General features: G+C 36.7%; 1 protein-coding gene across 15 annotated transcripts in view; it reads right to left on the bottom strand.

The window, feature by feature from the left end:
* The window catches only part of CCDC15 (coiled-coil domain containing 15), a 102,780-nt gene that overhangs the window by 58,446 nt on the left and 19,712 nt on the right, over window positions 1-24,622 (bottom strand). For 8 of the 15 annotated variants that reach the window (XM_058687182.1, XM_058687190.1, XM_058687187.1 and 5 more), the window contains 7 exons: window positions 23,930-24,052; window positions 23,563-23,685; window positions 21,918-21,992; window positions 21,477-21,599; window positions 20,868-20,990; window positions 14,718-14,813; window positions 13,194-13,297 (listed from right to left, as the gene is read on the bottom strand). In XM_058687182.1, the coding sequence (XP_058543165.1) occupies window positions 13,194-13,297; window positions 14,718-14,813; window positions 20,868-20,990; window positions 21,477-21,599; window positions 21,918-21,992; window positions 23,563-23,685; window positions 23,930-24,052 (767 nt within the window). Of the gene's footprint in view, window positions 1-4,678; window positions 5,185-13,193; window positions 13,298-14,717; window positions 14,814-20,816; window positions 20,991-21,476; window positions 21,600-21,917; window positions 21,993-23,562; window positions 23,686-23,929; window positions 24,053-24,622 lie in introns of those variants that run through there. The other 7 variants (XM_058687191.1, XM_058687180.1, XR_009249566.1 and 4 more) reach the window with 7 other exon arrangements.

Here is a 24,622-nt window from a genome sequence, read left to right as displayed (position 1 = left end):
TCAAAAGACACAGGGTAACAGAATGGATAAGAAAACAAGACCCATCTACATGCTATTTATAAGAGATCCATTTTAGACCGAAAGACACCTTCAGACTGAAAGTAAGGGGATGGAGAACCATCTATCATGCTAATGGTCAACAAAAGAAAGCCAGAGTAGCCATACTTACATCAGGCGATCTAGACTTTAAAATAAGGACTGTATCAAGAGATGGAGAAGGGCATTATATCATAATTAAGGGGTCTATCCACCAAGAAGACCTAACAATTGTAAACATTTATGCACCAAATGTGAGAGCACCCAAATAAATAAGTCAATTAATCACAAACATAAAGAAACTCATTGATAGTAAGACCATAATAGTAGGGAATTTCAACACCCCACTCACAGCAATGGACAGATCATCTAATCAAAAAATCAACAAGGAAAGAATGGCTTTTAATGACACACTGGACCAGATGGATTTAACAGATATATTCAGAACATTTCATCCTAAATCAGCGGAATATACATTCTTCTCCAGTGCACATGGAACGTTCTCCAGAATAGACCACATACTGGGTCTCAACAGCCCTCAACAAGTACAGAAAGACTGAGATCATACCGTGCATATTTTCAGACCACAACACTAGAAAACTTGAAATCAACCACAAGAAAAAATGTGGAAAGATAACAAATACTTGGAGACTAAAGAACATCCTACTAAAGAATAAATGGGTGAACCAAGAAGTTAAAGAGGAAATTAAAAAGTACAAGGAAGCCAATGAAAATGATAACACCACAGCCCAAAACCTCAGGGATGCAGCAAAGGCAGTCATAAGAAGGAAGCATACAGCAATCCAGGCCTTCCTAAAGAAGGAAGAAAGGTCTCAGATACACAACCTACCCTTATACCTTAAAGAGCTGGAAAAAGAACAGCAAATAAAACCCCAAACAAGCATAAGACAGGAAATAATAATTAGAGCAGAAATCTATGCTATCAAAACCAAAAAAACAGAACAGATTAATGAAACCAGGAGCTGGTTCTTTGAAAGAATTAACAAAATTGACGAACTACTAGCCAGTTTGATCAAAAAGAAAAAGGAAAGGACCCAAATAAATAAAATCACGAATGATAGAGGAGAGATCACAACCAACACTGAAGAAATACAGACAATAATAAGAGAATATTACGAGCAATTGTACGCCAATAAAATGGGCAATCTGGAAGAAATGGACAAATTCCTAGAAACATATAAACTACCAAAACTGAAACAGGAAGAAATAGAAAATTAGAACAAACCCATAACCAGCAAACATATTGAATTAGTAATCAAAAATCTCCCCAAAAACAAGAGTCCAAGGCCGGATGGCTTTCCAGTGGAATTCTACCAAACATTTAAAGAAGAGTTAACACCAGTTCTTTTGAAGCTGTCCCAAAAAATAGAAATGGAAGGAAAACTTCAAACCTCATTCTTTAAAGCCAGCATTACCTTGATTCCAAAAGCAAAGACTCCACTAAAAAGGAGAACTACAGACCAATTTCCCTGATGAACATGGATGCAAAAATCCTCAACAAGATACTAGCCAACTGGATTCCACAATACATTAAAAGAATTACTCACCACGACCAAATGGAATTATAGCTGGGATGCAGAGCTGGCTCAATATCCACAAAACAATCAATGTGATATATCACATCAATCAAAGAAAGGACAAGAACCACATGATCCTCTCAATAGATGCAGAGAAAGCATTTCACAAAATATCCTTTCTTGATAAAAACCCTCAAGAAAGTAGGGATAGAAGGATCAAACCTCAAAATCATAAAAGCCATATATGAAAGACCTACCACTACTATCATTCTCAGTGGGGAAAAACTGAGAGCTTTCCCCCTAAAGTTAGTATCACAACAGGGATATCCACTCTTGCCACTGTTATTCAACACAGTATTGTAAGTCTTAGCCTCAGCAACCAGACAACACAAAGGAATAAAACTATACATTGAAAACTATAGGAAGCTTATGAAAGAAATTGAAGACACACAACAAAAAAGGAAAAATATTCCATGTTCCTGGATTAGAAGAACATTGTTAAAATGCCAATACTACCCAAAGCAATCTACATATTCAATGCAATCCCTATCAAAATAACACCAGCATTCTTCACAGAACTAGAACAAACAATCCTAAAATTTGTATGGAACCAGAAAAGACCCTGAATACCCAAAGCAATCTTGAAAAAGAAAACCGAAGCTGGAGGCATCACAATCCCAGACTTCAAGATGTATTACCAAGCTGTAATCATTAAGACAGTATGGTACTAGCACAAAAACAGACACTCAGATCAATGGAACAGAATAGAGAACCCAGAAATGGACCCACAAACATATGGCCAACTAATCTTTGACAAAGCAGGAAAGAATATCCAATGAAATAAAGACAGTCTCTTCAGCAAATGGTACTGAGAAAACTGAACACCAACATGCAGAAAAATGAACCTGGACCATTTTCTTACACCATACATAAAAATAAACTCAAAATGGATGAAGGACCTAAACGTAAGACAGGAAGCCATAAAAATCTTAAAGGAGAAAGCAGGCAAAAACCTCTTTGACCTCGGGCTCAGCAACTTCTTATTTAACATGTCTCCAGAGGCAGGGGAAACAAAAAAAAATAAACGAAAGCAAAAACGAAAAAAAAAGTCCTAAACTACCAGGACTTCATCAAGATAAAAAGCTTCTGCACAGCAAAGGAAACAATCAGCAAAACTAAAAGGCAACCGACAGAATGGGAGAAGACATTTGCAAATGACATATCAGATAAAGGGTTAGTATTCAAAATCTATAAAGAATTTATGAAACTCTGGGGCGCCTGGGTGGCGCAGTCGGTTAAGCGTCCGACTTCAGCCAGGTCACGATCTCACGGTCCGTGAGTTCGAGCCCCGCGTCAGGCTCTGGGCTGATGGCTCAGAGCCTGGAGCCTGTTTCCGATTCTGTGTCTCCGTCTCTCTCTGCCCCTCCCCCGTTCATGCTCTGTCTCTCTCTGTCCCAAAAATAAATAAAAAACGTTGAAAAAAAAAATTAAAAAAAAAAAAAAAAAAAGAATTTATGAAACTCAACACCCAAAAAAACAAACAATCCAGAGAAGAAATGGGCAAAAGACATGAATAGACACTTCTCCAAAGAAGACATCCAGATGGATAACAGACACATGAAAAAATGCTCAACATCATTCATCATCAGGTTAATACAAATCAAAACCACAATGAGATACCACCTCACACCTGTCAGAATGGCTAACATTAACAACTCAGGCAACATATGTTGGCGAGGATGTGGAGAAAGAGGATCTCTTTCTCTGGTAGGATCTCTTTCTCTGCTGGTGGGAATGCAAACTGGTACAGACACTCTGGAAAAGAGTATGGAGGTTCCTCAAAAAATTAAAAATAGAACTACCCTACAACCCAGCAATTGTACTACTAGGTTATTTATCCAAGGGGTACACGTGTGCTGTTTTCAAGGGGCACGTGCACCCCAATGTTTACAGCAGCACTATCAACAAAAGCTAAAGTATGGAAAGAGCCCAAATGTCTACTGACAGATGAATGGATAAAGAAGATGTGGTTTATATATACAATGGAGTATTACTCGGCAATCAAAAAGAATGAGATCTTGCCATTTGCAACTACGTGGATGGAACTAGAGGGTATTATGATAAGCAAAATTAGTCAGAGAAAGACAAATATATGAATTCACTCATATGAGACATTTAAGATACAAAACAGATGAACGTAAGGGAAGGGAAGCAAAAATAATATAAAAACAGGGAGGGGGACAAAACATAAGAGACTCTTAAATATAGAGAATAGAAGCTTGCTGGAGGGATTGTGGGAGGGGGGATGGGCTAAATGGGTAAGGGGCATTAAGGAATCTTCTCCTGAAATCATTGTTGCACTATATGCTAACTACCTTGGATATAAATTTTAAAATTAATTAATTAATTACAACCACAAAATAATTAAACAATTATAATTAAACAATCTAAAAATACAACCACAAAAAATAATTGGATTTTATATGTATTAGCAACTATTAATAAATACATTTCTTGGTTTAAACTTAAGAAAAATACTGTCTACATCCTTACCAATATCTGATATCCCCTTCCCCCTCCTCCTTCTTCAAGCTATTCCAGTAAGTACGAAGTGGTATCTCATTGTGTATCTACTGAGTTACCATTTTAAGATTCTATTTGTCAATTCCAGACTTTCTATTTTATTCTATTTTATAGATTCCAATCTCTGGTGAAATTCTCCATATCTTCATCTATTTTTTTCATCTTTTCCTTTATTTACTTGAGTATAGTAATCAACTGTTTTAAAGTCCTTGTCTGCTAATACCAATATCTGTTTCATCTGTGAGTCTGCTTCTGTTGTCTCTTTTTCCTCTTGGCTTTTGGTCATCTGGTCCTATCTCTTGATATGCCTAAAAATTTCTGATTGAACACTGAATGTTGTTTTGAAACAAATTTAGAAGGACACCTGGGTGGTTCAGTCTTAGGTTAAGCGTCTGACTTCATCTCACAATTTGTGAGTTTGAGCCCCACATCAGGCTCTGTGCTGACAGCTCAGAGCCCAGAGCCTGCTTCGGATTTTGTGTCTCCCTGTCTCTCTGCCCCTCTTCTGCTCATGGTGTGTGTGTGTGTGTGTGTGTGTGTGTGTGTGTGTGTGTGTGTGTGTGTGAAAAATAAATAGACATTAAAAACAAATTTTAAACAAATTTAGAAACACCAAATGATATTATCTATGATCAAAAAAAGTTCACTCTTTGCTAGGCAAAGAAGGCAGGGTACAACACCTTAATCCAATCAGGCACTCTGCAGAATCAAGGCAGATTTACAGTTTAATTAAGGTTTATCCTACAGTTGGTTAGACCATCTTGTTAGTGTATAACTCTCCATATTCCTGTAGAAGTCTTCAGTCTCTTTTTGACTGAAAGTCTGGTATATTCACTGGGTCCTAACTCCCCTACCTCGTGCTGGTGGGTCTATAATCTGTGAGATTATAGAAAATTTCTGTTTTCCAGAAGTTTTCAACTTAGACCTTCAGCCTTCTTTATTGCACAAATTTAGACATTGTCTTAAGGAGAAAACTGATAGAGTGTTTGAAGGCTCCTCAAAGTCTGCAATTTTGTTAGTTCAGCACCTGAAAACCAACAAAAGTTCCCCTTGAATCTCTGTCTCCCAGAAATAGCTCTGTTTTCGGTCTCAATTCATGTTGAAACACATACTAAAAATTCTTAAAGAAATCTTTAGTTCTCATTGCTGCCAGAACTCTAGTTCCTTTTTTTTCCCAAATGTGTATAGGTCAGCCCTCCCTTAATAGTCCAGAGGCTTCTCAATGTCCCAAATTGAACTTGCTAGCTTTTTTTTCAAATCTAGTTCTTCTTTGGGAATTCCCTACCTATGTTAATGGTACTACCCTTCCATTCAGTTATCCAAGAATAAAGTTAGAAACTACCCTTGATTTCTCTCAACACCAAACTCAATTAGTCATCAAGTCATATGGATTCTATTTCTTAAATTTTATTAAATATATGACTCCCTGTTCCCAATGTCCCCATCATCTCCCACCTGAACTACTAAAATAACTTATTAACTAGACTCTTTGCCTTAGTTTTCTGTCTTCTCCAGACCATTCTGTACTCTGCTGCCAGAGTAATCCTAAAATTATAAATCTGATCCTAAGACTTATGCCTTAAAATTTTTCAGCACCCTTCTGAAAGCCCCTCTGCCACTTCACTGCCACCAATTTAGCCACCCCAAGTTTCCACACTGTCTCCCACACATACCTTATACTTTTACATGAAGTTTCATGATGATCTATCAAATTCCAATTCATGCTTCAAGACCCAGCTTGGGTATTAACTCATCTATATACAAACCTCCCTAGCCTGTCCCTGCCTTCTCATGTAGCATTATAATTATTATTTTCATCTCCTTTTCTTTATTTGTCTGGCCTTCCTTGGTGTTCATCCTATTTACCTTCATCATCATCATCATTATCATCATCATCACTACCACCACCATAATAGTAATATATATTATTTACTATGATTTTATTAAATGCCAAATACAATGTTAAGTATTTTACATATATTTCTCCATTTAATTCTATCAACAACCTAGGAGACAAGTATTATAATCCTCATTTTATAATTAAAAACACTGAGTCTTGGAGGTTAAGAAATATGCTGAAGGTTACACAACTAATAAGTTGCATATTCAAACCCAAGACTATTTGATTCAAAACCTGTGCTATGAACCACTACCCTGCCACATACACATTTAATATTCTTGGCATATAGTCATCACCTGGCATGTGCCAGGCTCTCAATAAATGTTTGTTTGTTGAAAAATTCCAAAAAAATTACATATCAAAGCCCTTCTAAATTATAAAACTCTGTATGAATACTATTATTTGCCACCACTCTCAGTTTATGTTGATTTTTCTACTTTACCATCCTTATCTGCTTCCCCAATAAACACACATTTATCCACCTAGGCCCAAGTGAAATGTAATAATTTCTCTAACTTTCCAGATGGAATCGGTAATCCCTCTTCTGTGTTCTCAGGGACTCTGTGCCTACTCCTTCTATTGTAATAATTATACTACTTATTTGTATACAATTATTCCCCCATTCACCTTAGATTATGAATTTCTCAAGCAAAGGAACCACTTTTTATTTATCTTTGTATTGCCTATGCCTAGGACAGTCCCATGATATGAAAGTGCCAGATTACTGTTTGCTGAATAAATGCAGAATCACTCTCAGACCAGCTGGATAAGGAGTGAAGTCCTTGCTTTGGAAATCACATTTTTCCCCCTCAGCTTTATTGAGAGATAATTGATAAAAACATTGTGTAAATTTAAGGTGTACAATATGTATTGATGATTTCATATACATATATAGTGTGAACTGATTACCACGATATTAGTTAACACTTTCATCACTTCACAGTTACTGTGTATGTGTGTGAGCATGATGAAAAAATTTAATATCTACTCTCTTAGCAAATTTCCAGTATGCAGTACAGTGCTGTAATGATAGTCACCACACTGTACATTATTAGGTCACCGGAACTCCTTTATCCTATAACTGAAAGTTTACAGCCTTTCACCAACATCCCCTTGCCCCCATCCCCCAGGTCCTGGCAAATACCAATCTATCTCTGTTTCTATGAGTTCATTTTTTTAGATTTCACATATAAATGATATCATAAAGTATTTCCTTCTCTGATTTATTTCATTTAGCATGATGCCTTCAAGGTTCATTTATGTTGTCACAAACGGCAGTATTTCCCTTTTTCATTGCTGAATAATATTCCATTATACATGTGCCATTTTCTTTATTCATTCATCTGCTGACAGACACTTAGGTTGCTTCCATGTTCTAGCTATTGTGAATAATGCTGAAATGGATATGGGGGTACAGACACCTCTTCCTTCAGATATAGACCCAGAAGTGGGATTGCCAGACCATATGTAGTTCTATTTTTTAATATTTTGAGGAACTTCCATTTTGTTTTCCATTGTGACTGCCCCAATTTATATTCACACCAACAGTGTACAAGGGTTCCCTTTTCCCCACATCCTCGCCAGCACTTATCTCTTGTGTTTTTGATATAATAGCCATTCAAACAGGTGTGAGGTGATATCTCATTATGGTTTTGATTTGCATTTCCCTGATGATTAGTGATGTTGAGCACCTTTTCATATATTTATTGGTCATTTGTACGTCTTCTTGGAAAAAATGTCTATTCAGGTCCTTTGACCATTTTTTAATTGGGTTGTTTTTTTCCTATTTAACTGTAGAACTTCCCTATATATTTTAGATATGTACATCTGACCAGATATATACTTTTCAAATATTCTCTCCTATTCCACAGGTTGCCTTTTCATTTTGTTGATTGTCTCCTTTGCTGTGCTGAAGTCGTTTAGTTTGATACAGTCCAACTTGATTCTTTTTGCTTTGTTGCTTATACTTACAACGTCATATTCAAAAATCATTGCCAAGGGGCAACTGGGTTGCTCAGTCAGTTGAGTGTTCAACTTCAGCTCAGGTCAATATCTCATGGTTTGTTGAGTTCAAGTCCCACACTGGGTTGCTGCTGTCAGCCTGTCAGTGCACAGCCCGCTTCAGATCCTCTGTCACCCTCTCTCTTCCCCTCCCCTGCTTGCACTCTCCCAAAAATAAAATAAGTATTTTTAAAAAGAAATCATTGCCAAGACCAATGTCAGAGCGCCTACCCCTATGTTTTCTTCTATGAGTTTTATAGTTTCAGGTTTTATGTTCAAGCCTTTAATCCATTTTGAGTTGATTTGTGAAGGTGTAAGTTGATTTGTGAAGGTGAAAACTGGAGCCACTTTTCATTCTTTTGCATGTGGATATCCAGTTTTCCCAACACCATTTATTGAAAAGACTATCCATTCCCCATTGTATATTCGTGACTGCTCTGCTGTAAATTATTTCTGGGCTCTTTATTCTGTCCCTGTATCTCTGTATTTGTTTTATGTCACTACCATCTGTTTTGATTACTATAGTTTTGTAATATAGCTTGAGATCAGGAAGTGTAATGCCTCCAGCTTTGTTCTCCTTTCTCAAGATTTCTTTCACTATTTGGGGTCTTTCGTGGTTCCATACAGAGTTTAGAATTTAGGACTGTCTTTCCCATTTCTGTCTTTAGAACTTTGATAAGAACTGCTTTAACTTTGTATACTGCTTTAGATAGTATGAACATTTTAAACAATATTAATTCTTCTAATTTATGAGCTTGGAGTATCTTTCTATCTATTTGCATCTTCTTCAATTTCTTTCATCAATGTTTTAGTTTTCGTGTATAGATCTTTCACTTCCTTGGTCAAATTTTTTCCTAAGTATTTTTTATTCTTTTTGATGTTTTTGCAAATAGGACTTTTTTCTTAATTTCTGTGATAGTTCATTGTTAATATACAGAAACTCAACTGATTTTTGTAAACTGATTTTGTATCTTGCAAAATACGGTATTACGGAGTTCATTTACTAGTTCTAACAAGTTTTAGGTGTTGTCTTTAGGGTTTTCCATACATAATATGTCATCTGCAAATAGAGTTTGATTATTCCTTTCCAATTTGGATGACTTTTATTTCTTCTTCTTATCTAACTGCTCTGGCTAGGACTTCTGGTACTAAATTGAATATAAGTGGGGAGAGTGGGCATCCTTGTCTTGTTCATGATCTTAAAGGATTTCAGCTTTTTTATTGAGTATGACGTTTAGCTGTAGGCTTATCATATAGGATACATTCCCTCTATACCAATTTATTGAGAGTTTCTTTTATCATGAATGGATGTTGAATTTTGTCAAATGCTTTTCTTGCATCTATTGAGATGATCACATGATTTTTATCTTTCATTCTGTTAATGCAGTGTATCATACTGATTGATCTGTGGTTTCTGAACCATTCTTGCATCGTTGGAGTAGATCCCACTTGTTCCTGATATATGACCTTTTTAATGTACTGTTGAATTCAGTTTGTTAATATTTTGTTGAAACTTTTCACATCAATATTCATCAGGATGACCTGTACTTTTCTTTTTGTGTAGCAACTTTGTCTGGTTTTGCTCTCAGGGTAATGCTGGCTTCATGATGAATCAAAATGTGTTCCCTTCTCTTCAGTTTTTTTGGAAGAGTTTAAGAAGACCTAGCATTAATTCTTCCTTAAATGTTTAGTAGGATTCACCAATGAAGCCATCTGGTCCCCATCTTTTGTTTTGGGGAAGTTCTTGATTGCTGATTCAATCTTCTTATTTGCAGTTGGTCTGTTCAGATTTTCTATTTATTTATGTTTCAGCCTTGATAGGTTGCATGTTTCTAGAAATTTATCCATTTTTTTCTACGTTGTCCAATTTGTTGACATATAAGTGTTCACAGTAGTCTCTTATGATCCTTTGTGTTTCTGTGGTATCAGCTGTAATGTCTCCTCTTTTGTTTATAATTTTACTGATTTGAGTCCTTATTTTTTTCTTGGTTAATCTAGCTAAGCATTTTCTTTCTTTTTTTTTTAACGTTTATTCATTTTTGAGAGAGAAAGGGAGAGAGAGAGAGAGAGAGAGAGAGAGAGAGGGAGGGAGCGGGGGAGGGGCAGAGAGAGACAGAAAGAGACAGAGAGAGACAGAATCTGAAACAGGCTCCAGGCTCTGAGATATCAGCACAGAGCCTGATGCAGGGCTTGAACTCACGAACTGTGAGATCATGACCTGAGCTGAAGTCAGACACCAAATGACTGAGCCACCCAGGTGCCTCTAACTAAGTATTTTCAATTTTGTTTGTCTTTTCAAAAAACCAACTCTTAGTAACATTGATCTTTTGTATTTTTTTCCTATTCTGCTCTAATCTTTATTATTTCCTTCCTTCTACTATCTTTGGGCTTACTTTGCTTATCTTTATCTAGTTTCTTGAGGTGTAAGATTAGGTTGTCGTTTTGAGATCATTTCTCTTTGAAGGCATTTTTAGCTATAAACTTTCCTTTTAGAATTGCTTTTGCTGCATACCATAAGATTTAGTATGTTGTATTTCCATTTTTGTTTGTCTAAACATTTTATTTCCCTTTTGATTTCTTCTTTGATCCATCGGGTTATTCAGGATTGTGTTAATTTTCATATATTTGTGAATCTTCCAATTTTCCTCATTACTGATTTCTACCTTCATACCAATGTGTTTGGAAAAGATACCTGATATAATTTCAATCTTCTTGAATTTGTTAAGACTTGTGTTATGGCCTACGTGGCATATGATCTATCCTGAAGAATGGTCTGTGTGTTCTTGAGAACACACAGTCTGTTGCTGTTAGATAGAATGTTCTGCATATGTCTGTTAAGTCCATTTGGACTATAGTGTTGTTCAAAACCAGTTTCCTTATTAATTTTCTGCCTGAATGATCTATCCATTGTTTAAAGGAGGGTACTAAAGTCTCCCACTATTATTGTATTGGTGTTTATTTCTCCTTTCAATTCTGTTATTATTTGCTTTCTGTTTAGGTACTCTGATGGTGGGTGCGTAAATATTTCTAATTGTTATATTATATTGATGAATTTATATAAGAACCTTCTTTGTCTATTGTGACCCTTTTCAACTTAAAATCTATTTTGTCTTCTATAAGGATAGACACCCCCACTCTATTTTTGTGACCACTGACTGCATGGAATATCTTTTTCCATCCCTTCACTTTCAGCCTATATGTGTCCTTAAAGCTAAAGTGAGTCTCTCATAGGCATCATTTCTCTTTTAAGACAGTGTGGTATTGGCAAAAGAATTGACAAATAGGTCAGTGGAACAGAAAAGAGAGCCCAGAAATAGACCGGTATAAAGTTAACAGATCTCTGACAAAGGAGCAAAAGCAATACAGGGAAGCAGAGATAGTCTTTTCAACAAATGGTATAGGAACAACTGAATGTCCATGTGCAGAAAAATGAACCCAGACACAGATCTTACATCCCTTATAAAAATTAACTCAAAATGGATTATCAAGCTAAATGTAAAAAACAAAATGACAAAATTCTTAGGAGATAACACAAAAGAAAATCTAGGTGACTTTGAGTATGGCAAATAATTTTATATATATATGTTTTTCTGTTTTTTGAGAGAGAAAGAGAAAGTGCACGCGAGAGAGCACTGACAGTACATAGCCCAACACAGGGCTCGATCTGATGAACCATGAGATCATGACCTGAGCTGAAATCAAGAGTCAAATGCTTATCCGACTGAGCCACCCAGGTACCCCAATTTTTTATATACAATACCTAAGGCATGATAGATGAAAAAAAATAATTATAAGCTGGAGTTCATTAAAATTAAAATCTTCTGCTCTCCAAAAGACAGTATCAAAAGAATGAGACTTAAAGCCACAGATGAGGAGAAAATATTTGTAAAAGACACATTTGATAAAGGATTATTATCCAAAACAAAGAACCCTTAAAACTCCAGAATAAGAAAACAAATAGTCCAATTAAAAAGTGAGCCAAAAACCTAAACAGATACCTCACCAAAGAAAATGTACAGATGGCTAATAAGCATATGAAAAGGTGCTCCACATCATATGTCATCAGCAAACTGCACATTAAAACAACAAGGTACTGTTACACAACTGTTAGAATGGCTGACAACCAAAACACTAACAAACCAAATGCTGGAGAGGATGTGGAACAACAGAAACTTTCATTCATTGTTGACAGAAATGCAAAATGGTACAGCCACTTTGGAATAAAGTTTGGCAGTTTCTTTCAAAACTAAACATACTCTTACCATATGATCCAGCAAGCATACTTCTTGGTATTTACCCAAAGGAGGTGAAAACTTACACCTAAATGAATCCTGCACATGAACATGTAGAGCAGCTTTATTTATAACTGCCGTATCTTTGAAGAAACCAAGAAGTCCTTCAGAAGCTGAATGGATAAACTCTGGTACATCCAGACAATAGAATATTACTCAGTGCTACAAAGAAATGAGCTGTCAAGCTATGAAAGGTATTAGAGGAAGCTTAAATGCATATTACTAAGTGAAAGGTAGCTAATTTGAGAAGGCTACATATTGTATCCCACCTATATAACATTCTGGGCAAAACAATGGGGACAGTAAAAATATCATTGGTTACCATGGGCTGGGGAAGAGAAAGATGAAGAGGTGAAGCACAAAGCATTTTAGGGCAGTAAGACTATTCTGTATGACATCTGTATGACATCATATGTCATTTATTTGGATACAAGTCATTACACATTTGTCAAAATATATAAGAATGTATACAACACTAAGAGTGCATCCTAGTGTAAAATATGGATTATGATGTGTCAGTGGAAGTTTATCAGTTGTAACAACTGTACTACCATGCTATAGGATGTTGAGAGTGGAGAAGGCAGTCCATGTGTACAGGCAAAGGAGGTAAATAAAACTCTCTGTACTTTCTGCTTAATTTTGCTGTAAACTTAAGATTGTTCGAAAAAAAAAAAAAATTCCACCAAAAAAACCACAAAAAACCATAGCTCTTAACCAACTTTTCATACTTCTTTCCAGATCAAAAACACTTGTTTCTACTATGCCTAATGATTTCTAAAACCCAGTTTTCAAAATCATCTTAACTGGCAATTGAAGGCTCATAATAAGGATCAAAGAACTTACTTTTCAGCTTTCTTTTGATGTTCTTTTTGCCTTTGTTGTTCTTTTACTTGTTCTCTTTCAATATCCATGAAAAGTCGTCTGTATCGCAGGTATTGCTTTTGACGCTAAAGGAAAGAAGTTAAAATTTCTTAAGATTCTGCTCTCAGAGGACTTCCCAAGGAAGGAAAATATCCTTGTGCCATAGACAAGAAAACTACATATTACAAAAGTCACATGGAATTAAGTCCTTAATTTCTTTTTTTTTTTTAAGTTTATTTGTTTATTTTGAGAAGGAGAGAGGGAGAGCACATGTACATGTGCACATGCATGAAGGAGGGGTGGAGAGACAGGGAGAGAGAGAATGCCAAGCAGGCTGTGCTCAGCACAGAGCCCGACACAAGCTCAATCCCACAACCACAATATCATGACCTGAGCCAATATCAGGAGTCAGACACTTAACCGATTGAGCCACGCATGCGCCCAGTCCTTAATTTCTATTTACGGTGACCTAGGATAATATCACATACAGCAAGAGCTTTATATTCTCAAGCACATGGCTATTAGATATTACAGACAAATCAGAGAAAGAAGTATTGATTTTTGCCCTTAGTATAGTCCTTGGTCAACAGCACTTGAGGAAATGATTGTATAGGACATGATAAGATTTGGTACTATATTTACTCTGTGTTCCCAAGTTATTAAGTACCATAGAAAGCCAAAGAAAGAATGTGAGAGGTATTTTATGAAAGAAAAATAGTCACTTTAACTTTTCAAAATTAAAACCATATCACAAAAGTATACTCGAAACCAAGCCTAATACAGTGGAAAGAGGGAAGAAGGACTGGGAATATCTGAGCATCATACTTTTAAAGGGAGCAAGTATAATAAAAGCAGTGCTACTGCCCTGTGTGTGACCTGTTCATACTTCTGGGTTTATACATTCTCTTTTAAGGACAGAAGCTACTCAAAGGGCACTAGGGCACACACAGACGTGGTTTTGCCCTTTGAGCAGCTGATGTCCTTTCGGTAAAAATTATGAGAGTCTAATAGCCAGTTCTTAATATTGAGGATACGTCACAATTATCAGTGGTGTTCTTTAAAAACACAGATGCCCCAAACCTACCTTTTCAGATACTGATCAGTATATCTGATTTGGGTCCAGGCATTTGTATTTTAAAAAAAGCTCCACATCTGATTCTAGCACATGGACAGTGTTAAAAACTGCTGGTTTAAACTAACATTAGACTGAGAAGGGAAAAAAGGAAGTCATAAGTTAAAACTCTTCCTTTAGGTCATTGTAACAAATATATACTAATGGGAAAAATTCACTAGGATCAGATCTCTGATTTTACATCAAGGTTATCTTAAATCCTAGGGGCTTAGAAGAAAAGTTCAACACATTATAAAGAGTCGAGTAACTTCTTTGCCTTTATCCATGGAACTTGTAGTATTAGCTCTAAATGTGTAAGTACACAATAAATTGTTCCCAATTTCACACTATTATAGTAGAAAAGCTGGTGTCCAAAAGCAATTATCATTACATACCTCTTTCTTGTCTTCTTCTTGATCTACTCCAGACTGAAGTGCCGGTGGAATTTGGAATTCGGTGTTCAATCTTGACTGATATTCACCATACACCTGCTAGACGTCCAGTCACACAAAGTGAAAAAACTGCCCAAAGCTAGCCCTGCACGTGCTTTTGCTATTTTCATCTATTGATTCTTTTCTCCTGCAACCCTGAGCTCTATTGGATAAAAACAAACAAAAACTCAATAAAATAAAATAAATTAAAAAAGAATGAAAGAAGCAGAGTCAGAAGGAAATAAACCAAACAAAAAACAATAAACCAAAGAAAATGATTCAGGTCAAAAACATGGATGAATTAGTAACAAATCAAAATGTTCAGAATGAAAGTTCTTCTAACGTGATCGCTCGAAATCACTCTATTATGCATGTGCTTGGGATTGAATCCAGGATATAAAGCCAGATCCCTTATTATCTTAAATCTGTAATCAATTTCTATTTACACAACTCTTTGGTGGGTGTGAGCCCAGAGAAGAAGGGCCTGAAAATGTTATAACATCAATTGACATGGAAGGGAGGAAACTGAAGCTAAAGTTCCCCCAAATTACTATAAAAGCCTTATGATATAACCTGGTATACCTGCTTTGACACTGTATGAGTCAAATTATGATCTCTAACTTTCAGAAATTAAAGTCATTTTAATATTACTTTTTCTTAGCTTAGAAGTTATTTATCTTTTAGCAAAGTTTCAGGATAGAAGATCAGTATTGTATTTCTATGTACCTGCAATGAACAATCTGAAAATGAAATTAATGGAAAAATCCACTTAAAATACCATCAAAAACTTACTTAAAATAAATTTAACAGAGGAACTGTAAGTTTTATACTCTGAAACCTAAAAACATTGTTGGAAGAAATTTAAAAAGATCTAAATGAATAGAAAGACATCTCCTGCTCATGGATTGGAAGACTTAATATTGTTAAGATGGCAGTACTCTCCAAATTGATCAACAGATTTAACGCAATCTCCATCAAAATTTCAGATGACTTCTTTGCAGATGTTGGCAGGATGATCCTAAAATTCATATGAAAATGCAAGGGACCCAGAGTTGCTAAGATGGCTTTGAAACAGAAGAACAAAGTTGGAGCAATTACTCTTCCCAATTTCAAAACTTAACACAAAGCTACGGTAATCAAGATAGTGTGGTACTGCCATAAGAACAGATTTATGGGAAAAAAAAAAAAAAAAAGAAAAGAACAGACTTATAGATGAATGGAACAGAGCTGACAGTTCAGAAAGAAACCATTATGTTTACAAACAACAGATTTTTATCAAGAGTACAAAGAGAAATCAATGGGTAAGAAGAGTCATTTCGACAAATGATGTTGGGAGAACTGGATATCCACATGCAAAAGAATACCTTATACCACATGTGAAAATTAACTCAGAGCAGATCACAGACCTAAATGTAAGAAATATAAAATTCTTAGAGGAACACATTGGAATAAATCTTCATGATCCTGGATTAGGTTATGGTTTCTTAGATATGACATTAAAAGCACAAGCCACAAAGAAAAAAAAACAACTAACTTAAACTTCTTCAAAACTTAAAACTTTTGTGCTACAAAGGAAACCATCAAGAAAACAAAAAGCCTACAAAATGGGAGAAAACATTTGTAAATCATATAATAAGGGGCTTATATGTAGGATACATTAAGAACTCACAAAACTCAATGATCAAAAGATAAGTAACTCAATTACAAATTGGACAGATAATCTAATAAGGAGTTTTGTAAAAAAAAATATCCAAATAGCGAATACACATGTGAAAAGATGCTCACCATTAACCATCAGAAAAATGTAAATCAAAACGACAATGAGATACCACTTCACACCCATTAAGAGAGCTATAATTAAAAAGACAGATAATAAGTATTAGTGAGAATGTGAAGAAATTGGACCCCTCATGCACTGTTGGAGGGAATGAAAAATAGTGCAGCCACTTTGGAAAAGAGTTCGGTGGTTCTTCAAAAGGTTAAGCATAGAGTCCCAGCAATTCCACATACAGGTACCCTCAAGAGAAATGAAAACACATCCACAAAAAAACTTGTATGCAAATGTTCACAGCAACATTATTCATAACAGCTAAGAAGTAGAGACAATTCAAATATTCATCAGCTGATGAGCGGATAAATAAAATGTGCTCTACGCATAAAATGTAATATTACCCAATGAATAGGAATACAGTACTACTACATGCTACAAGTCAGTGAACTCTGCAAATGTTACACTTAAGTGAAAAAAGCCAGTCACCAAAGACCATGGGTGATCATGGATTCCATGATCCCACTTATATGAAATGTCCAGAACAGGCAATCTCTAGACAGAGAAAGGGGTTACTGGTTGCCTAGGGTTGGGGGTGAGAGTGAGAGGAAAAAGGAATTGGCTGCTAATGGATAAGGACTTTTTGGGTATGATGAAAATGTTCTAAAATTCATGGTGGCAAAGTTTGCACAACCCTTAGAATATACTAAAAACACTGAATTGTATACTTTTTTTTTCTTTTTTTTTTTAATTTTTTTTAACATTTATTTATTTTTGAGACAGAGAGAGACAGAGCATGAATGGGGGAGGGTCAGAGAGAGAGGGAGACACAGGATCTGAAACAGGCTCCAGGCTCTGAGCCATCAGCACAGAGCCTGACGCGGGGCTTGAACTCACGAACCACGAGATCATGACCTGAGCCGAAGTCAGACGCCTAACCGACTGAGCCACCCAGGCGCCCCTGAATTGTATACTTTAGATTAATTATATGGTATGTGAATTACACTCATTTCTCAAAATCCCACACACCTTATCTGTGAATTTGCCTATTCACTAAAATTTGTTTGTAATCCCAAAATTAACACTTGCAATGCTTTTATGGTCATCTGCAGACATGTACAGAGCTGTGAAAAATTTGAGTCACCAGATGTGCATGTTGCCAGCTAAGGTCAAACAAGGTGATGCTTTTTGTTCTTTTTGTTTCAGCCTTCATACTGTAAACAAGTATTCTTTTCAAGGTCTATTTAGTGCCCAGGTTTTTGCATTTTTGTGCATTTTGTTGGTGATTTTGCTGTTTAAAATGGTTCCCAAGCACAATGCTGAAGTACTATCCAGTATTCCTGAGCATAAGAAGGCTGTGATATGCCTTATGGAGAAAATACATGTATTAGATAAGCGTCATTCAGGAATGGGCTATAGTGTTATTGGCCCTGAGTCCAATGTTAATGAGTCAACACCATATATTAAATAAGGTATCTCTGAACAGAAATTCACATAAAATAAAGTTAGGTATTGATCAGTGACCAAAATGTTATGATCAGAAGCTCACAAAAACCTAACTCTGTTATCTTCCCTAGCAACATTGGCTCAGCATTCACCAATTCAGTGTGTGTGGTAACTTTATATAACTATCATAACAAGAATCGATTATATTATTTCATTCAAGCTCTTATGTTTAAAGCTATTTATCTATTTGTTATAGATAAAATCTGAAAATTATACACAACAGTGGCTGATGGTAGTCATCTCTGGAATTTTTGGTTATTTTTTCTTTTTGTTTACTTGTGTTTACTTTTGCTACAATAAAAATGGAAACATTTTCTGCTTTCAAAACAGTAAGAAAAACTGGACTTCCAGCACTGGGCAAAGAGTAAGCTCACTATGGACCTGTCTCTCTGTCTCTCTAATTTTGTCTCTGTTTCTAATTAAAAACTCCAGGAAATGTGGCCCATGGTATCGGGGGAGAGTATAGGGGGCTTATTCTTCTTATCCTGAAGAAGAATGAGCTAGAAAAGTGGATTCCTTAAATCTGTGTATGAATTGGCATACACCCCCAAATCACCCCTAAGCTGGGCATGCATGGGATGGACCTAAAGGAGTATAATGAAGGCTCTGAGAATCAAACATTCAAGACCCTATTCACAGGAAGTGAGAAAGAACTTATAGTATAAGTTTAAACCAGGTTGATTGCCTACTAGAACAAAGAAACAAATAACATTCTTCAGAGGATTTCATCAGTAGCCAGAGTCTCACAGCATAATATTCAAAATTGGATCCAGAAGAAAAGATGGCAGAAGAATCCAGAATATGGTCCAAAGACAGTTAACTCTTCTTCTGAGATAGCAGGAATAGGTAAGAATGGCAAGAAAGCAAATGACTGAGGGAGTAATTGCATGATGGCTTCTATTTTCTTCATGACAAGTCTGAGAGTATGGGGACACGGTAAGAACTTAAGTATTCCAGGTTTACAGTTGTAAGTGTGGCCCATAGGAAGAGGGAGCTGACAAAATGCTAAGCGGCACAAGGGACCCAGCTGTGACTCTAAGCCCTAAGTATGAATGTGATCTAAATCTACACTATTGAAATGTTTTTTTCCAATAAGGCAGGATTATTTTGGGAGCCTAAAAAGGTAAAGGACGGATCCAGGGGTGAGGATTTTCAGGGCTTGTATGGCAGAAGGACATGAAGAAGAGGTTCTGACCACTTGGCAGCACCCTCGATCAAATGATCAGGGTTAGGTACCCCTCTTTTGTGTTCAGTTAATGCCCTCTGCACCTTCTACCTTCAGTCATGTTACTTAGTAATCATTTGCTTAGGTGTCAGTCTCTCTTCTTTAGACTGTCTGAAATTTGGGTTCTGATTCACAATTGTGTCTTTGATATTTAGTGCTTAACCAATGGCTAACACCTAACAAAGTGATAAATAAATGTTTGATTGATTAACTAATTCATTCAAAACATATTTAGCAAGAGATCATCAGGTACCAGGCACCATATTCTAAAGGCTGTCCATATATTGGTAAAAAAAACAGGTGTGGTACCTCTCCTCATAAAGCTTACACACCAGTGGAAAACATGTTAAATGAATAAATAATTACAAATTGTTTTGTGTACTGAGAAGGAAAGAGAATGCAAGGATAGAGAAAACAGAAGGGAGACCTATTTTTGACAAGGTGGTCGGGATAGTTTTTTTTAAGGAGCTTTTATTTTTTTTAACATTTTCATTTATTTTTGAGAGATAGAGGGAGACAAAGCATGAGCAGGGGAGGGGAAGAGAGAGAGGGAGACACAGAATCCAAAGCAGGCTCCAGGCTCTGAGCCGTCAGCACACAGCCCAAAATGGGGCTCGAACCCACAAACCGTGAGATCATGACCTGAGCCGAAGTTGGACGCTTAACTGACTGAGCCACCCAGGCGCCCCTCTAAGGAGATAACTTTTAAGCTGAAGCCTCAAGGAAGAGAAGGGACCAGCTTTGTGAAGAAAAAAAGAGATGGCTATCCAGATAAAGGAAAAAAACATATGCAACAGACCTGAGGTAGGAAAGAACCTGGCATACTTCAGAATACATGACAGTGTAGAATAAAACATGACAGCATCCCTCTAGGCCAACTTCATGGATCCAAACTAAAAATTACAAAAGAGCTGCTAAAAGTTTAGTCCTGAAAACCTCAGCCCAAATCCTACTTTCTGCCTTTCTGCTCCTTTTCTTCTTGTTCTCTTAAAAAGGCCAAAAGGAAATGTCTTTTTATCTGTTTTATATATCCTAACAACACCAGGTGCCTGAAGGCTCTGTTGTTAAAATAACATACAACCACAAGATAGAAATTATCCAGACAGTGGTAAATTCTAGTGGGAATAAACTAGACTTCACGAAACCATGGAAAAATCTTAGTAGGCCAGAATATTGTAACATTTTCTTGAAAAACTATAGATCTTAACTCAGTACATCAAAGCTTAGCTTATATATATAAACCCTAACAAGCTCTAGCCTGAACTCTGAACAGTTTATTTCTTGGTGATCCCATCTTATGCTCTCCCAACTTACTGACAGAGATCTAGGCCTGATCAATGGGTAGAAGATTCTCCTGCCCCTTCTCCCTCAGAAACCACTCATTTCTTCCCCTCTCACACCAGAAACAACACCTCTTCTAAAAGAATGTATATATAAAATATAGCTTTTCCAATAGGCAACAAGTGCCCCTGACAATACCCAAGGTTTCAGTGAGAGCAGTAATCTTATGTCAGGATAGGTTCTACACACTATGAAATAAAACAAGAATCTGCTTTTTGCTCACCCTGAGCACTTGCAGCCCAATCCTATCTAAATTCCATTACTCATACTCCACCTGTCTTCTGCTGGAAGCCTCTCTCTGGTGCTTGGGTGGAAGTTGCTGATGGCCATCCAGAAACAAATCCTCTTGCCATCTTTCTGCTGTCCCAACAGACGGCTGCTGCCTGAAGCATAAGGTCTAAAACATACAAAAGCACTCACCAAAGCATGCGAGCAGTTAAATAATGCTAGTAAAAGTACTGTAGGCTGCAGTGATAGCCCTGACGTACTCCATGCAGGTCAGAATAATCTGATACGTTATGCATGTGAGTATGCATTACACTTCCTGGCCCTATTATGGATCTTAACTGTATTCACGAAGCAATCATCCATAAGCTTCTTCATCCATAAAACAAGGATAATAGTATCTATCTCCCCAGGTTATTGTCAAAATGAGAAATGAGACAATGGACACAAAGTTCTAGAACTATTTTAATTATGGAAAGTGCTTAATGAACGTAAGCTGCTTTTCATAATATTATTGGCAATATTATTGACAGTATGAGTAAGAGAGAATACCACCAGCAGCAGCTGCAGCACTGTTGTTAGAAGCAAAGCTCTGGCAAGCCCAGATCAAACGCTAATTTACTTTCTGCTGTTTACTTTTTATTATGCTCTCCTCTACCTGTTCTCTGGCAGAACGTGGATCCTGGATATCATGTAAAACATATTCACAGCACTCTGGAAATAACTCCTTTCTCCATCTCTCATCTGTCAAATTATGTAAGGCCTGCCCATAGCTCCTGTGCTAAAAGACAACGTAAACACTGAATATCAATTGCCTAAGCAGGAGCATCATGACGGGGCAATAGTAAAAGCTTCAGTGAAGAGGCCTGAAGCAGTTTCAACAGGTCAGAATGGTGTGATACATCACAGAACAAGAGGACATCACAGCTTTGCCCGTTAATACTGACCTTAACACTAAATCCCTAAACAGTTACTATATTGCCCTATTAAATTTGAGCCAAAACCTAAGCAATTTATTCTCTGCTACTTATTCCTCACTCTACTCTGCTCTGCTTATTCCCTGAGAGAGGCTAGGTCTTAAACACTGGGTGAAACATACCGATGGCACTCCAGAAACAATTCTTCTTTCAATCTCCCATTTCTCAAAAGAGGCAGGTTGCTTGAGACACTTGTTCTAAAGGAAAAACAAAATATAAAACTGTGTAAGCAGAAATGATTTTAGACATCACTGACAAATCCAAAATAATGATACTAGCGGAGGATAATATAACAGAACTGGTGTGTACGTGTGCTTCCATCTGTTAGTACAAAATTCCCAAACATAAATCAAAGTAGGAAAGAAAATAGTATAATGCATCCCAAGATACCCATCCCCCAACTTCAATAATTAGTAACGTTTTTTTTCCATCTATCTCTTTTGCCACTTTTTTTCCTGGACTATTTGAAAGCAAATCCCAGATTATTCTGGTACCTTTTTTTTTTTTTTTGCACGGGGTATCCCCTTATTCAACAAATGGAAGCAGATAAGGCAACAAAGCAGTATTTTTATAATGTTGCTAACATTTTCCCAAGGTACAGCCAGAACACAAGCTTGTGTCATTTCCACAAGTACTCCTACTCAATGTCCCCAGTAACTGCATGCACAAACACTAGAGGTTCAGGAAGTTCTGAGGTGGCAAACAGCTTGTTTTGCCCTTCATCATAACTGGTTTGCAAACTGGATGCCTGGTTTTGGTGTACTGCCTCAGTTGGTCAAGAGTAGAAGCCCTTCAGTATTTACGAGACTAAATGCAGAAAGCCAAATAAGCCTCCAGGATATGAGTTTACAAAGAACAATTTACTGTTAACCAATCAATATTACATAAACCCTGTCTCTTGGTTAACCCCAATGACAGAGGTATGCTTTCTCACCTGGACAGACTTTAGGTCTGGCACATTTCAAAATAACTGAAGATGTTATGCTCTTATCTTCCCTCCAGCAGCTTTATTTCTATGTAGCCTACATGCAAACTAGCTTGATAAGCTCCAACCCCAATTTTAAGTAATTTTGTCTCTGTTACTATTTCAGGAAGGAGATAGTCCTCCCACTGTTTTTGCTCTACATGTTCTCTAGGAGAGGCTCAGTCCTGGCTTTAGGTTTAACATACTGATAGTACTCCAGAGGCAATTCATCACTCACTCTCTCTGCTCTCATAAAAGATGGCAGTTCCTTGAGAAACATGTTCTAAAGGAATAAAAACAGAAAACAAATCATCTGACCAGGGCAATGTGCTAATCTAATATTGTAGGCTTTGGTGAGAACTCCAGGGAAATGGTACCAGGTGAGGATATTCTGATACATTTGGACTTGAATAAGGATGTAACACGTTTAGCTCAACGCTGTAGACCTGAATTTGTAATCCTAAGCCATGAACAGAAGAGTCTGACAAACCCCTCATGTTTAGTAATTTAGGATCTGCCACTTTTTCCTGCACTATTCACGCAGGGACAGTATGTTTATGGTAATACTGTGGGCTTCAGCAGAAGTTGTAGCATCATCTTAGTAAACTGAAATGGTCTGATCCTACACCAAGAATATGAATGTGATTTATCAACCTTCCAAATGACAGAACTGATTTGGTTGGATACATTCACTAGACCAGGGTCTTTTGCACCTGATTCTATACTTCACATTACCAATTATTGAGAATGTATAAAACCCCATTACTTTATCTCCTGTTTATTTCCTTTTTATTCTGCTCTACCTGATCTCTGATGAAGGTATAGTCCTGGAGTTTAGGAGGCAGGTACTGATAACTTGCCAGGGAAAAGCCTTCTCTCCCTTTCTCACTTGACATATCAGAATATGACTCCTTGAAGCGTACTTTCTAAAAGAAAACAAAAACATTAATTATAAATTGCCCAGTGGAAGTAATATGCTAGTAATACTACAGACTTTATTGAAAGCCTTACAGTAATTGTTTACACTCAAGATAATGTGAAATATGGAATAAAACAGAAAGCCATGATTTTTGTCATTTTTGAAGTCTAGCTGAAAACAACCATTGCAAGTTCCAAACTAAACCCAGAACAATTCAGCTCCTGCTGGTCTCTCTCCTTTTTCTATTCTACCTTGTCCCTGATGGAGGTCTGATCTTGACTGCTGTGTAGAAGATCCTGATGGACATCCAGAGGAAACGCCTCTCTCCCTCTCCTGTCTGTCAAAATTGATGCTGGCTGCTTCAAATTTGCCTTCTAAAAAAAGAACAAACACAAAATATCAATTGTTCATTTAAGAAAGACAAGTTAACCAATAATACTTTAGGCTGTGGTGAGAATTCTGGAATGAACTGAGGTCAGAATATAACTTAACATGGTATGGAATAAAAGAAAACATTATATACTCTATTCCATACACATCCAGTTATGACCCTATATAATTACTTCCTGTTGATCCCTTTCTTCTTATTTTCGGTCTAACTGATCTCTGGTAGAGGGCCGGCGCTGGAACCTAAATAGTAAAAGATAACTGTTGGCACACTTGTGGGCCATGCCTTTTTCCATCTTTCAGGTGTCAAAGCAGATAATGGCTGCCAGAATATTTTCCCTAATATGAAGATTAAAAAAAAAAAAAAAAGTAAATTGTCCAGACAGGGGTAATATGCTGTTAATACTTTAACACTTAACGAGAACCCTAGACTTTTGAGAAATTAATGAGAAGACTACTTTTTCCAACTATGACTCTCCAAATCAGCTGCAATTGAGTCCTTCCAAATCCCACTCCAAAATTTAACTGGCTATTTTTTCTTCTTATATCTCCTTTCC

Source organism: Neofelis nebulosa, chromosome 10, assembly GCF_028018385.1.
Source record: "Neofelis nebulosa isolate mNeoNeb1 chromosome 10, mNeoNeb1.pri, whole genome shotgun sequence".
In the NCBI taxonomy this organism is placed as follows: Eukaryota; Metazoa; Chordata; class Mammalia; order Carnivora; family Felidae; genus Neofelis; species Neofelis nebulosa.
The sequence above is the reverse complement of the archived record's forward strand: the minus strand, read 5'-3'. Positions and strand labels throughout refer to the sequence as shown.